At 41.2% G+C, this 16,977-nt stretch overlaps 1 protein-coding gene across 1 annotated transcript in view; it reads right to left on the bottom strand.

Annotated features, from left to right (window-relative positions):
• Tpo (thyroid peroxidase) overlaps positions 1 to 16,977 on the bottom strand; it is an 80,344-nt gene that overhangs the window by 33,626 nt on the left and 29,741 nt on the right. Inside the window, exons 9-11 of the mRNA XM_042054540.1 lie at positions 4,427 to 4,556; positions 1,919 to 2,125; positions 1,075 to 1,575 (exon numbers count right to left, since the gene is read on the bottom strand). Of these exons, the coding sequence (XP_041910474.1) occupies positions 1,075 to 1,575; positions 1,919 to 2,125; positions 4,427 to 4,556 (838 nt within the window). The remainder of the gene's footprint in view (positions 1 to 1,074; positions 1,576 to 1,918; positions 2,126 to 4,426; positions 4,557 to 16,977) is intronic.

Raw genomic sequence — 16,977 nt, forward strand, 5'->3', positions numbered from 1 at the left:
TGGTAAATCAGACCACACACAGATAAGGAGCCCAGGAAACAGTCCTTGGCCACAGGCAGCTCCTCAGTCAAACCAAAGCTTTTCTCATCATTACTCTAAGTAATTACAGGGTAGCAAATCCACAACGAAGATTTATTTTCACCCTAAAAACTGTCAAGATTTAAAGACTAAGCATATGATGGTTATTATCTAACAATGAAAAAATTAGCACGTAGTTAATCAGGGCTGTGTTGCCAGAACTTTCTATCAGCTCTAATCATTTTTATTTTTTGGTTTTTTTTTTGTTTTAACCTGAGTTTTTGGATTTGTGACTGCTTGTTGACTAATAATAACTTACAGTTCATAGATATGATTACACAGTAGTTCTTTCTAAAGAAGAACCATGTTCTTAATGGAAAAGCTCACAATACATCATTTGTATAAACAGTAGGCGAGGATGGTCTAAGATGACATCAGTATCTATCATTCACGAAAGAGCTACAAGTAACATCTTAAGGGCACCACAAATGATCATTCGGCTAGTGTAATAAAATACCAGTTCCTATTAGAAATAAAGAAAAACTGACTCTTAATTTAACTTGACAGAATTAGGAGCTCCATTATTACCAACACACAAACATGCCAGAATCCAGCTCTGTGCCCACTTCATAGGGCTGCTCCAAGGAGTATTGCAAGCTGCGCTCTGTGAGGCTCTGAGAGTTATGGTTGCTAGGTAGCAGCCAGTGAATGGACTTGCTGCTGCTAGACACAGTTGTGGCTGCAGAAGCTCTGTGGCTCTGTGGTTCCTCTGGGTGATCCAGTGCTGGGAGGACAGAGCCAAGAGGAGGCCCTGGTACAGGGAGTATTTTGCTCACAAATACTGTGCCTTGGATGTCCCCACTTGAATATCCCAAGGTGATCCTGCTGGAAACTCAGAGAGACCATAATAGTCCTGGTGGAAGCCACTGTTAAATCCACAGTGACCCTGCCGAACACCCCTAGGGTTCTCACAGTGGCCTCACAGACACGCCTTAGGGGTATGCACTCGTTCCTGTCTGTACTGCCCCCCACCCCCATGCCATGCACGGTACGCACCTGGTGCAGCGCGCCCACGACCTTGCGAGCCTCCTGATAGGAAGTCTCAGCACTCCAGTGTGCGTTGATGGCCTTGAATGTAGTAGCCAAGCGGTTGTGCTCACGCAGCCACAGAGTGTGCACTGCTGCCAGGGCAGGGACCTCACTTGCGCGGCCGTCACCAGCCAGGAAGCAGGGAGTACGGGTGGTACGCGGGGCACCTGGCTCTGGAGCACAGGCAACAGATGCGAAGGGCAGGTAGGAGCGGCCTGAGTCTAGGTGGCGTGTGTTGACACGCAACAGGCCCGCGGAGCTGCTCCAGTTGCGCAGCTGCTTCTCAGCACCAGGGGAGCTGCCGTACACAGTGGATGCATCGAGAAAGGAGGTCAAACCGTTCATCTGCTGCCTGGGATTGGCCGCAGACAAGTTGCCGAAGAGAGCTCCCTGGTCCCCAGTGCCGCAGGCGGCTGAGGAACGGTAGAAAGGCAAGCATGCCGTGGTCCCCGAGGAGTTTGAGGGAAGCTGTAGCAAAAGGGAGATTAGATATCACCTCGGAATCTTGGGCCCTTTTATAATCTTAAATCATAAAATAAATGTGTGTTGATTATGATATGGAGTGAGGGATAATTATTATTGCGGGTTCAGAATACGCACATTGCATGCCTGGGAATTGTCCGGTAGTTTGCACATACAAAATAATGTTTTACACAGGAGCGCATTCAATATCCAAGGAGCTTATGTAGGAAGCTTCTGGGGACAGGACAAGCGAGGGAGACTTTGTATTTCATTTCAGGGTTTTTTTTTTCTGTGTAATTTTAAGAAAGACATGTTGTTTCATAATCAAGGAAGAGTGTAGGGAAATTACCTGTATGGGGAAGCAGGGATTTTGGTTCTCACAGGTCAGCTGGCAGTCAACACCGCCCCAGAAGGCTGCTGTGCTGGTGCTCTGTGGCGTGAGGGCAATGTCATGATCAATGTACTGTCCCCACGCTGTCAGGAAATCAGAGTACTGGTCATCTTCCGTCACAGCCTCATTTGAAACTTGAATGAGGTGCCTCGTCACCTCCCGTACCTGGAGGAAGAGAACAGATAGCAATGACGTAGACAGATTGCACTGTAGTCAATAACGGAGACCTTGGGGTTTTAAGTGCACAGTAAGGGTCTTGTTCACAGCTTCAGAGAGCCCCGGGGAAGACCAGACCTGTCATTGTGGACATGATGGGAAGAGCCAAGATGGAAGATAGACACATCTGGACTTGGAAACCTGCCCTGATTTGTGATGTCTGGGGCCTGTTAGGCCAGTTCTCAGAGCCTTAGGAAGTACATATAAAATATGTAAGTGGACAGAAAGCCATCAGTTCCTAGGCCTTTGTGGGAAGGTGTGTGAAGAACATGGATAGCCCACAACTCAGCCCTCAACTACAGGGTTCTGACCAAGGCCTTAGTCCTTGAAGAGTTGTCTGACTGATCTCCCCGCCATTGAGGAGCAGCCATTCTCTCTCTGTTCCTTTCCTTCCTCCCTGCCGAAGGATAGTGCTGACTATTATTACCAGGACTGTAAGGAAGATGGATTTTGGGAGCAGAAAGAAGCTTTGTTTATTTCATAGGTCGATTCTCTCCTTCCACTATGGGGTCCCAGGAGCTAAACTCAAACTTGCATGACAAGCACTTTTACCAGGTGAGCCATTTTGCCAGCCACAGATCAAGATGGAAGAGAATTTGTTCCCAGGCGAGTCCCATTCAAAACCTCCCCGTCTGACTTCAGGGACCTCCAATGGTAAGGTCTGGGCTGGACCTTAGACCTCGAGTGCTGTGACAGAAGTGGGACCTATGGTGTGGGTGCCCATGGATGGATAGATAGGAGCCTTTGGGTGATCAGAAAGTAGATGGTGATGGGCAGAATAATGCCTCCAAATATGTCTGCTTTAAAATATATAACCTACCTGTGTGGTTAGATCAAAGACCTTGGGATTCAGAGATTGTTCAAGAATATTCTGGCCACATGGGTCTTTAGTTTTGAGAGCCTTCTTGACTGTGGTTAAGAGTTGGGGCTTGGGGTGGAAGACTTGGAGAGATACCACATTGCTATGTGGCAGAGGAGCCATAAAGCAAGAGTGTGAGCAGCCTTTAGTATTTAGAAAACATGAGGCTTGAGAGATGTTTCCATGGTAAAAGCATCTGCCTTGCATGTGCAAAGCACTGGGCTTTGTACCTCAGTATCCTGTCTACATATGATCCAGAAAAGTCAAGGAGATGGATTTTCCCCCAAGGACCTCTGAAAGGGCATAGTCCTGAGAAGCCTTGCTTTTGGCCTACAGAACTGGAGTTAATTTTTTTTATTAGTATGAGCCAGTAAACTTGGATTACTCTGTTAGAATAAGCTCAAGCAATGAACAGGCTACACATAAACATACTTAGGTGCTGATTGTTATAATATTAAATATAAACTGATAAGAATTTGTAGAATCTTGTATCAGCACAGAGCTCGGGAGCCCTCAGGATTTGAACTGGTCCAATGTCAATCACATGAGAGGCAAGAGAAACATCTTGTTTACAGGTAGACAGGAATAGCATGTTTTCTCAGTGAACCTTGGTACCCAACTCCACCTGATGGCCCCCACCAACTGCTAGGAACACTTGGCCCTCTTAAAAGGACACCTAAAAACCACTGGAGAGCTTTGTGATGGTAAAGGTGTCAGCCCACAGCTGACTGGGCCAGTCTTTCCCTTCTGGTCCTGATTTTCTCTTCACTGAGCTGAGTACCAGATGGAATACATTTTGAGAATTCTGTTGTGGAATGTGGCTTAAAAGCAAACGTTGACCTATCCATTGACATGAAGAGTCAAATTAGAGCCAGAATGAACCATGCTTTGATGAAGTAGAACAATGGATCCAATGGCACATGGTGGACCAAAGGACCAATAGGAAATGAATGTGTGTCCCAAATAAATGTGCCTCTGATAGTAAAATGGTAGCCAGCACCTGCATATATATAGTGTACAGGAGTGAATTCATTAATGAATGTGTGTCTCTGACTGAATCTTGTCTTCCACCAATGAATAGAGGAATTTATTTGAGAATATTAAAGTGCTTATCCAGAGGAAAGTCATCAAATTAGATGACAGTAACTTTAAATTTAAGTTGCTCTCCTTGCTAGCTGGCTGTGGCTAACCTTCAGAACCGCACAGATAGATCTTACACCTCAGGGTTACAACTTTGCAGGGAGTCTGGGAACACAAGGTGTTGTATGAATTTCTAAGGATATAAAATCACCCCAGTAGCTGCCATTGCTTTCCAAGGCTGCAGGGAGTATGTCAGCATTATGGAAAATCTGTCCCTATCCTGCTGAAATAGGTTCTAAATGAGTACCAACTGGGGGTAGTGGGAAGCCATGGTATAAGAAGTCAGGGTTCCAGCCTCTGGGCTGACTGAAGCCGTCTTCATAGACAGGAGGCAGCCATCTTGCTAGGGCTGTGTTGGAGGCGCCCCATCTGGGGTGATCTCTGTGGAAACAAATGAGGGGATGTGTCTGAGATGGAAGAGAATAAGGAAACCTCAGGGTATCAATACAGCACAGCTCACTAAAGATGATGCACTCAGGCCCTAAGTCTCCAGGTTGGCCCTCTCAGCTGATCCTCTGTATGGGCTTCCCTGGGGTTTGTGGAGGGAACTGATTCCTAGGACCTCAGTCTATAACCTTCTTGAGTCATAATCCTTCCTTGAAGATGTCTTTCTGCTGGTAGCCTCCTTATGCTGCTCCTTCCCAGGTGCCATCCTGAGGCTTCTCTCCAAAGTAGGACACTCATCTTTCTAGAAATTACTATGGGTTCCCACCCAGAAGACAGAAATTTGGGGCATTCAAAGTTACTTTCTGAAAATATTGTCATATTTAAGCACCTTTAATCAAGACACATACAATATCCTTGTGCTGGCCGTGATACTATTTCTAATAGAAATAAGTACTCAAGAAATTACCAAAGAGTTCTAAATTCAGAAATGAGAGGACTGCCAAAGGAACACAGGTTAAAATGCACATTTGAATTAAAAATAAAATTAAGCCCTTTTCTGAATTAATTGCTTTGACATAAGAGTGAATCCCATCACCCAGGCTAAAGGGGGATATTTTCTACATCCAAACTAATCTGTGATTTTATTCTTTGGTCAAGGCATAACTTAGAAAAAGACATATTTAAGGTCCATGTTAAGGCAAAGGTATGTTGACCAATACTTTACTGATTTCCCAAGCTGCTTCTGAATTTGTCAGGGACAGTGGCTCTAAGTCAAAGGGGAAAGGGTGTAATTAAACATGACACATTTTGGTACCTTTTTCAGAAGTTAAGAAACTGAACTATTAATGATTGGTTACTAACCCTAGTGAAAAGCAGATGTGTTCCAAGTTTGTTTAAGTAGAACAATCATCTGGGTTTTGTTGATTTATGACAGACCAATATATGCTTTGTTGTATTTTTGTTTTGAGATGGTCTCATGTGACCCAGAGTGGCTTTGATGACTTTGAACTTCTGATCCTCTTTCCTCCACCTCTCCAGTGCTAGGATTACACGCATGTATTACCATGTCAGTGTGCAATGTATGGGGTGTTGGTACTGGCACGAGGACATTGTACATGTTAGGCAGGCAAGCACTCTGTAAACTGTTCAATTTCTCCAGCCTTAAGAAGCAATTTTTAACAACAGCTCATGGGCATGTTTGTTTTCTTGTATATCTCAAAGAATTTTGACACCCAGACTCAATTTTCATGATAAACTTCTGTTGGTGACTACAAGTTCACATCACATGTACAAGGTTTCCAGTTCTCTTTACTGAAGAGGGGAAAGGTGGTCACTGTGTGTCCACCTCATGCCCCATAAGAGGGGACTGTGATTAGTGACTCAATGCGGGTCATTTGGGAAGGGAGGCATAGAAAGGTGTGAAAGAGGCAAGTTTCAGCATTAGAGATGGGTGGGTGACTATTGTTCAGGGCCTGGGAGGTCATAGAGAAAGGAATTTGAAATAAAAATGCCTGAGATTTTTGACTTTGAAAATTGTTATCTGCACTTCTTCCAGGGAAACAGGGAGGCTGACTACAGAACTTCACCTCTCCTTCTGGTCCCCCAGATTCAGTCCCCCAGTTTCACCATTCCGCCCCTCTCCAGCTCTGTAGCCAAACACCAGACTCAATCTCCCTTTACTCACTGACCCCAGCCCCAATAGATCAGGAAGATCTTCTCTTCCAATGTTCTTTTACCCGATTCATACCATCACCCCAGCATCCAACACCAGCAGGATTTCTCTGAGAACACACCTGTTCTGGGAATTCATTCAACCAGTAGACTTCTGGGTACCAGCCCATTAGAGCATGGTCTGAGGTACTCCATGTGGACTAATAAGCACAGACAGGAAGCATGCTTGCTCTCTTGTGTGTGGTTTGAGTTCTGTTAGCAGCTTCCAGTGCCCACAGCGGACAGCAGCCCTCTACCCTTATTGTGAGTTTTTCCCCCAAATAAATACTTGTTATCCTTTATACAAGGCTATCATGGACCTCATTAATTATGACTACATTTTGACCCCCAACCTCATTAATTACGACTGCACACACCAGCTGAGCACGTTAGAGAAGCAGGCATGTTGACTGTAGGTCTCCTCTCTTTCCATTTCCTCAGGTCCATTTCCTCCAGTCTCAGGCCTAGCTCTGCAGCAGACCTTCTGGGGTAACCTGTCTTCACTCTCTGACTTTATTCCAAGGAGACTGACTAAGCAGATTCTGACTGGACACTCTGCTTTCCTCCCTCCTATGAGCCTTCTCAGGCTCATGACTTATCCCCACTCCTAAGTGTCAACTCCCAATACTCAGGAACACATTTCATCTGGAGCCCCAGTGGCCACACCTGTAGGTCCACAGAAAATTTTCTACCAGGCAACACATAACTACCACACTCTCCTGAAACCCAGAGAGGAAACATAAAACAAGGAACAAAACACCATCCTAAGAAAACAAAACAAAAAAAAACCCCAAAAACCAGATACCAATACCTAGTCCTATAATCATTTCAATCTCAGGTGCCTAGACACCAGAGTTTAAAAGCACAATCAATAACAGGCAAGACAGTGCATCTCTACTAGAGCCCAGGAACCATACTACAAGAGGCCCTGAAAATTCCAACATAGTTGAAACACAGAAAAGAAAGGACATACACAGCCTGTATAAAGATGATAGACAGTCTTAAAGAGGAAATAAATTGATCCCTTAAAGAAATTCAGGAAAACACAGATATATAGTGGAAGAAAAAAATGAAACTGTTCAAGATGTGAAAAAGGAAATAAAATCAGTGTAAGTAAACAGAAAATTTTCCAAATTGTGGGAATTCTAGAAATAAAAAATATGAAGAATTTGAATAGGAATTCTAGTGGCAAGCTTCACCAACAGAATAAGCAAATGGTGCTGGTCTAACTGAATGTCTACATGTGGAAGAATGCAAATAGATCTATACTTATCACCCTGCATGGAACTCAACTCTAAAAGGATTAAAGACCTCAAAGGAAACAGGTACACTGAAATAGAAACCCATGAAACTGAAAAACTACTGGGAGACAAAGCACACTGCCATTTAGACAAAGCATAAGCATACAGAATGGGAAAGGATTTTTATCAACTTCACATCCAATGTGGGACTAATATCCAAAATATATAAAGAACATAAGAAAATGATATACAGCTGCAAGTAGGCTGCTCCAACATCCTGAACCCATTGATCAAACCCCTGCAAGCTACAAGTCCCACTCTGCCCCCCAACCCTCTTATCCCCCACAACATCAGTGGAACTCTGAAACATAGCCTACTACTACACAAGAGGACCAAGATGTTGCAACTACACAGAGAGGACCAAGAAAGGAACTCTGAAGTACAAGCTGTGACTGCACAGAGTGGGCCAAGAGAGAACCCAGTGGCTCCCTGAGACACAGAGAGCAACAGTACAGAGCAGACCAAGAACAGCTCCCAAAGACACAGATAGCAACTGCAAGAATTGGATAAAGTGGCAAAGATATTGCCAGCACCAAGTAGAGGAAGAGATGGGTAGGCACCAATGCAAGAATTCACTTAACAACTTAAAAAGCAACATGGAAACACCAGAATGCAGTGGTCATACAACAGGAATACTTGAACATCTTAGCGCAAAAGCAGCAGAAGAAAATGATTTTAAATGTAACTTTATGAGGATGATGGAAACCTTTAAAGAGGAAATGAAAAACTCCCTTAAAGAAATGGAGAAAAAGACAAAAACTGAAATAAATAAATAAATAAATAAATCTCTCAAAGAAAACCAAGAAAAAACAATCAAATAGATAAAACAGTTCGAACAGTTCAAGACTTGAAGATTGAAATAGAGGCAATAAAGAAAACACAAACTGAGGGAATTCTGGATATGGAAAATCTGGGTAAATGAACAGGAACTACAGAGGTAGGCATAACCAACAGAATACAAGAGATGGAAGAAATAATATCATCTGTTCAAGATACTATAGAATAAATAGATTCATCAGTCAAAGAAAACATTAAATCCAACAAATTCTTAACAAAAAACAACTAGGAAATCTGGGACACAATGAAAAGACCAAACCTAAGAATAATAGGGATAGAAGAAGGAGAACTCCATCTCAGAGGCAGAGAAAATATATTCAACAAAATCAAGAAAAAACTTTCCCAACCTAAAGAAGGATATCCCTATGAAGGTACAAGAAGCTCACAGAATACCAAATATACTGGCCAAAAAAGTCCCCTCACCATATAATAATCAAAACACAAAACATACAGAATAAAGAAAAAATATTAAGAGCTGCAAAGGAAAAAGGTCAAGTAACATATAAAGGCAGACCTATCAGAATTACACCTGACTTCTCAATGAAATCATGAAAGCCAGAGGTCCTAGACAGATGTGCTGTAGACACTAAGAGACCACAGATGGAAGCCCAGACTACTATACCCAGCAAAGCTTTCAATCGCCATCAATGGAGAAAACAAGATAGTCTATGACAAAACCAGATTTAAACAATATCTATCTACAAATCAGCCCTACAGAAAGTACTAGAAGGAAAACTCCAACCCAAGGAAGCTAAATGCACCCACAAAAAAAACACAGGCAACAGATAACCTCATACCAGCAAACCCCAAAGAAGGGAAACACACAAACATTGCCACTGAAAAAAATCACAGGAATTAACAATCACTGACCATTAATATCTTGTAAAATCAATAAACTCAATTCACCTATAAAAACACACAGACTAAGAGAATGGATACAAAAGCAGGATCCATCCTTCTGCTGTATACAAGAAATACACCTCAACCTCAAAGACAGTTACTGTCTCAGAATAAAGGGTTAGGAAAAGATTTTTCAAGCAAATGAACCCCCAAAACAAGTGTCTGTAGCCATCCTAATAGCCAAACTAAAATCAATAAGATGGTATGAAGAAGGACACTTTAAACTCAAAGAGCAATAATCCATCAAGATGAAGTCTAAATCCTGAACATCTATGACCCAAATACATCTATGCACCCACATATGTAAAATAAACATTACTAAAGTTTAAATCACACATCAAACCCCACACACTAATAGTAGAAGATTTCAACAGCCCACTCTCACCACTGGACAGGTGGTGAGACAATCAGACAGAAAATTAACAGAGAAATAAGAGAACAGATGTCATGACTCAAATGAACTTAACAGACATTTACAGAACATTCTACTCAAACACAAAAGAATATAACTTCTCATCACCTCATGGAATCTTCCCTAAAATTAACCACATACTTGGCAACAAAGCAAACCTTAACAGATACAAAAAATAGGAGTAGCTTGAGAAGTAATTTGAGACAGAAAAGATTAAAGCATGAATTCTTGGTAGCAGCTCTTTCTTGGGTCTGCTCTGCTTGGCATAGGCAAGAAAGTGCTCTCATTTAAGAGAGGCTTCCTAACTCAGCTTTAGCTGCAAAACCTTGCAGTTCTTAAAGAGGTCCTGCCACAAAACACTTAAATGGTGTTGATAAAATCTGACTGCATGCTTTTTGGTTTTAAGCCATAGCAGAAAAAAAGCCATGCTGTTTTAAAATGCTGACCTTCTGGGCTGTCCTGCCAGGGCAAACTCGGACTCTTTCAGGCAGGTGGTCTGACTGGGGAGCATTTTAGTGTGGTTTGTGAGCACACTGCTGTAGTTTGCTTGCTGGCAGGGACCTTAAAATGCCATAGAGTTGTGGCAATAAACGTGGCTACAGCTGGTACCTCTGCCATGAACCTGGAATCTCAGAAAACTAAGGAATGGGCTGGATTTAGCCATCAAAGCCACAGCTTTAATCCTCTCCATATTGCTTAGCAAATTAAAGACTCATGAAGTCAGAAAAAGAGAGATATATACAGTAAAGAGATTCAAAGATGAAGAAAACCTCTAAATAGTTTATATTGTATTAAAAACATATGCAGGGAAAAGGTTAAAATCCTTAAAATAAAAATGAAAGAAAGAGAGTAATTGGGTGTGGTGTGGTGGCATACACCTTTAATCCCAGCATTTGGGAGGCAGAGGTAGGTGGGTCTCTGTGAGTTCAAGGAGAGCCTGGTCTACAGAGGGAGTTGCAGGACAATGATACACAGAGAACCTGTCTCAAAAAGCCAAAAGTTAAAAGTAAAAATAAAAGAAATAGAGGTTAAAGTAAAGCCAAATAAAGATAGAAAATGCACAGAGAATCTGGATACTGTATGTTATTATGTTCTCTTTGAATTGTTTGAATGCTGAAGAAGGAGCAAGAGCTGCTAAAAGATATTTGTTTATAAATGCTGCTAAATTAATTCAAGATAGGTATTTTGAAAATACCTTGACTTCAAAATTAAAGTCAAAAGTTATGTTACTTTGGAGAAGAGATTTTGCTTTTGTTTCCAGAGGAAATGAGAGGTTGTGGATTCATTCTGAGTTAAGAAAAATCAGATTTGATCAAGGAAGACCACCTGAGAAATCTCCAGTAGGAACAGATGGCCCAGATGTCAGAGTTCTACATCCAGAACAGGTTCAAGACCGCTGCCTGAGATGATCAAGACTCACAGGATACTCCAGTCAGGACTTGATCATAATTTAAAATTTTCTTTAGGTCCCCATAAGATTACAGTGTCCCCAACCATCAGTAAGTAGCTTAAAATACTATGCCCACATTCCCCAAAAATGGACTACAGATATTTTCCTTTGTTTAAAAAAATGAGGGGGAAGTGGTGTGGGACAATTTTGTATTTTGTAAATTATGTTTCAAATAAATGCTGATTGGCCAGTAGCCAGGCAGGAAGTATAGGTGGGACAACCAGACAGGAAGTAGAGGCAGGGCAATGAGAACAGCAGAATTCTGGGAAGCAGGAAGCTCCTTCTGCAGTCCTGCCCAGACACAGGAAAAGAAAGATGTGACCTGCCCTGCCAAAAAAGTTACCAAGCCATGTGGCTAACAGAGATAAGAATAATGGGTTAATATAAGTTATAAGAGTTAATAAGAAGCCTGAGCTAATGGGCCAATGAGTTTATCATTAATGTAGACTCTCTGTGTGATTTCTTTGTGACCTAAAGACAGTGGGAATTGGGCAGGACAGAAACTCAGACAACAGAAAGTAACCCCCTAGATCACAGTGGTTTAAAGTTAGAATTCAAGAACAAAACTAATTGCAGAAAGCCAACAAACTCGTGAAAATTGAACAGCGCACAGTCGAGCCACCCCTGAGTCAAGAAAAAAATAAAGAACTTAAAGACTTCCTAGAATTCAATAAAAATGAAGTGTCCCAAAAACTATGGGTCACTATAAAAGCAGTGCCAAGAGGAAATTTTATAGCACTAAATGCCTACATAAAAAAGTGGAGAAAGCTCACACTAGTGACTTAATAGCACACCTGAAAGCTCTAGAACAAAAAGCAGCCGACTCACCCAGGAGGAGTAGACAACAGGAAATAATCAAATTGAAGGCTGAAATCAATTCAAATAGAAACAAAGAAAATAATACAAAGAACTAATGAAACAAAGAGCTGTCTCTTTGAGAAAAATCAACAAGATAGACAAACCCTTATCAAAACTAAACAAAGGACAGAGATAGAATATGCAAATTAACAGAATCAGAAATGAAAAGGGAGGCAGAACAACAGATACTGAGGAAATCCAGAGAATCATTAGGTCATACTACAAAAACCTGTACTTCAGAAAATTGGAAAACTTAAAGGAAATGGACAATTTTCTGGTTAGGTACCATATACCAAACTTAAGTTAAGATCAGGTGAACGATATAATTAGACCTATAATCTGCAAAAAAAAAAAAAAAAAATAGAAGCAGTCATCAAAAGCCTCCCAACCAAAAATGTCTAGGGCCAGATGGTTTCATTGCAGAATCCTACCAGAATTTCAAAGAAGAGCTAATACTTATACTACTCAAAGTGTTCCACATAATAGAAACAGAATGAACATCACCAAACTCTTTTTATGAGGCTATCATTACCCTGAAACTAAAACCACATAAAAACTCAAGAAACAGAATTACAGACCAATCTCACTCATGATCATAGATACAAAAGTACTCAATAAAATACTGGCAAACTGAATATAACACATCAAAAGAATCATCCATTATGATCAAGTCGACTTCATCCCAGAGATGCAGGGATGGTTCAACATACAAAAATCTATCAATATAATCCACCACACAAATAAACTGAAATAAAAAAACATAATCTTATTAGATGCTGCAAAAGAATTCAATAAAATCCAACACCCTTTCATAATAAAGGTCTTGGAGAGATCAGGGATACAAGGAATATATCTAAATATAGTAAAAGCAATATACAGCAAGCTGACAGACAACAACAAATTAAATGGAGAGAAACTCAATAGTCACAGTAACATAAAAATATCTTGGGGTAAAACTAACCAAAGAAACGAAAAACCTGTTGAACAAGAACTTATATCTTTGAAGAAAGAAAATGAAGAAGATACCAGAAAATGGAAAGATCTCCCAAGCTCTTGGATAGATATTATCAACATAATGAAAATGGCAATCCTACCAAAATCAATCTATAGATTCAATACAATCTCCATGAAAATCCCAACACAATTCTTCACAGATCTTGAAAGAAAAATGATCAACTTTATATGGAAGAACAAAAATTACAGGATATCCAAAACAATCCTGTACAATAAAGAAGCTTCTGGAGACATCACTGTGATCCCTGACATTAAAGCTCTATTACAGAGTTACAGAAATGAAAACAGCTTGGCATTGGCATAAAAACAGAGAATGACTAATGGAATGGAATTGGAGACCCAGAAATTAATCCACACACCAATGAACACCTCATTTTTGACAAAGCTAAAATTATATCATGGAGAAAAGAAAGCATCTTCAACAACTGACATCTTCAACTGGATGTCAACATATAGAATAAAAATAGATCCATATCTATCCCTGTGCACAAAATTCAAGTCCAAATGAATTAAAGACCTCAATATAAATCCAACCACACTGAACCTGATAGAAGAGAAGGTGGAAAGTAGTCTTTAGTGCAAGGACGCAGGAGACCACTTCCTAAATATAACACCAATAGAATAGACACTGAGAGCAACAATAAATAAATGGGACCTCCTGAAGCTTCTATAAAGCAAAGGACACAGTCAATAAGATAAAAAGGCAGCCTACTGAATGGAAAAATATCTTTATCAATCCCACATCAAACAGAGGACTAGTCTCCAAAATACATAAAAACTCACAAATCAAAATTCCAAATAATCCAAATTTTAAAAATGGGGTACAGAACCAGAGAATTGTCAACAGAAGAATCTCAAATGGCTGAAAGACACTTAAGGAAATGTTCAACATCCTTAGTCATCAGAGAAATGTAAATCAAAACGACTCTGAGATACCATCTTACACTAGTCATATTGTCTAAGATAAAAAACACCAATGATAACTTATACTGGAGAGGATATGGAATAAGGGAACACTCTTCCATTGATGGTGGGAATGTAAACTTGTTCAGCCACTCTGGAAATCAGTATGATGGTTTCTCAGAAAATTGGAAATCAACCTACCTAAGGACCCAGCAATACCACTCTTGAGCATATACCCAAAGGAGGCTCGATCATGCTACAAGGACATTTGTTCAAATATGTTCATAGCAACATTATTTGTAATAACTCAAACCTGGAAACAACCTAGATGCCCCTCAACCGAAGAATGGGTAAAGAAAATGTGGTATATTTACACAGTGGAGTACTACTCAGCAGTAAAAAAAACAATGACATCTTGGAATTTGCATGCAAATGGATGGAACTATAAAAACCCATCTTGACTGAGGTAACTCACACCCAGAAAGATGGGCATGGTATGTACTCACTCATTAGTAAATACTAGCTGTAAAGCAAAGGATAACAAGCCTATAGTCTATGACCCTAGAGAAGCTAAGTAGCAAGGTGAACCCTAAGAAAAACATATACAGATCTACCTGGAAAGCAGAAATATCCAAGATTGCCTGACAAAATTGGGAGCATAGGAGTGGAGGGCAAATGGAGGGTGGAAGGAGAAGAGGGGAGAAGGGGAGGGGTGAGGAGAACCTGAGGGAACAGGATAGTTGAGATGGAGGAAGGACAGAGATGGAGAGCAAGGAAAGAGATATTTTGATTGAGGGAGCCATTATGGGGCTAGGAAGAAACCTGACACTAGAGAAATTCCCAGCAATCCAGATGACCCCAGATAAGACCCCAAGCAAAAGAGGAGAGTGTGCCTGAACTGCCCTTGTCCTGAAGTCAGATTAATGAATATATTAAATGTCACCATAGATCCTTCATCCAGCAACTGATGGGAACAGAGGCAGAAACCCGCAGTAAAGTACTTGGTTGATCTCCCAAAGTCCAGTTGAAGAGTGGAAGGAGTGAAAATATGACCAAGAGGTCAAGACCATGAAGGGGACACCCACTGAAACAGTCTACCTGAGCTAATGGGAGCTCATCAACACCAGCTGGACTGGGAAGGAACCAGCATAGGACCAAACTAGGTCCTCTGAATGTGGGTGACAGTTGTATGGCTGGGGCCAGACTGCCGGGCCACTAGCAGTGGCACCAGGATTTATCCCTACTGCTTGTTCTGGCTTTGGGGAACCTATTGTCTTTGGATGGATACCTTGCTCAGCCTAGATATAGTAGGGAGGGCCTTGGATCTTCCCCAAAGCAATGTACCTTACCCTCTCTGAGGAGTGGATAGGGTAAAGGTGGAGGGAATTGGAGGAGGAGAGAGAGTGGGAACCTGGATTGGTGTGTAAAATGAAAAAAGATAAGTCTGTTTTCTTTTTTAAAAATAAAATAAAAAAATGAAAATGCTACACAAAAATCCCACATAATTCAAGTAAAAATATACCTAAACAGAGAATTCTTAATAGAGGAAACTCAAATTGCTGAGAAAAACTTGAAAATGGTTCAACATCCTTAGGCATCAGGGAGATACAAATACAAACTGCTTTGAGATTCCATCTTACACCTGTCAGAATGTCTAAAATAACACAAATGACAGCTTATCTGAGCAAGCATGTAGAGCAAGGGGAACACTCACTCATTGCTGATAAAAGTGCACTGTATGGCAGTTCTTCAGAAAGACGGGAATCTATCTATTTCAAGATACAGCTACAACCATTCTGGGGCATCTAACTACCCAAAGGATGCTGCATCCTACCCAAATGATGCTCGTTCAGTCCTGTTCATTGCTGCTCTATTTACAATAGCCAGAAATTGGTAACTACCTAAATGTCAATCAACAGAAGAATGGATGAAGAAAATGTGGTACATTTATGCAATGGAGTATTAGTCAGCTGTTAAAAATTAAATCATGAAATGCACAGGCAAACGGGATGGAACTTGAAAAAAGTCATCTTGAGTGAGGTAATCCGGACCCAGAAAGATAATTATATCTATCCACTTTTAAGTGGGTATTAGTTGTTAGTTATAGGAAAGGGACTTGGGGGGGGGGATATTTGTTTCTTCCGGGGAGGGGGAAATGAAGAGTTTTGTACATGGAATGTGAGGAGGATGGGAAAAGAACAATGGGACAGGGAAAGAGGGGAGAGATTGGGTTGAGGGAGGAAATGCAGGCAGAGACATCTATGACTGAAGGGCATTTGAGCGGTGGTATGGAAGCCTAGTAGAATGGAAACCTCCTAAGATACATGATCAGGAGGATGGAATCCCACTGGCTATGTCTTGTCTTCAAACAAAGTGTCCAGTATAGTGGCTAGATTACATCCAGTTGAGTTGTTTGCCAAAGGGGTCCCATAGAAATCCCCAAACACCCAGGCTGTTGCCAAAACACTAGGTTCATCTCCACAAACTGAGAGCAAGCTCCTATTGCTGAAGACAACACAGAACTCATTGAACATGGAGAGGTCAAACTGGTGTCTATTTAGAACCTTCACCCTAACATTCTTGTGTCTTTTCTGTGGAAAGGCACTCTGTAAGGCTATCAAAAGAGAAAAGTAAACACCAACCCAGACACAAATCCCTTGGTCTACAATCTGTCCTGTCTGCAAAATATGCCGGGACAATGGTAGCACAAAGCTTGTGAGAGGAACCAACCAATGTTTGATCTGACTTAAGGCCCCCTCCAAGAGAGGGAACCCCTACCTGACCACTGCTTGGGTGACAAGAACCAGAGGCTATATAGCCCAGAGCCTTAGGGTAAAACCAAATAGTAATGGTCTTACAGAAAAAAAGTAGCTACAAAGGACTCCTAATGATATTCTGCTATACTCATACATCAATTCCTTACTGAGCCATCACCAGAGAGCTTTCGTCTTGCAGTAGGATGGGAACAAACACAGACTCACAGTCAGACACAATGCAGAGAGAAAGAAACCTTGGAAAACTAAATGGTAT

Source organism: Arvicola amphibius, chromosome 2 (genome assembly GCF_903992535.2).
Source record: "Arvicola amphibius chromosome 2, mArvAmp1.2, whole genome shotgun sequence".
NCBI lineage: Eukaryota > Metazoa > Chordata > Mammalia > Rodentia > Cricetidae > Arvicola > Arvicola amphibius.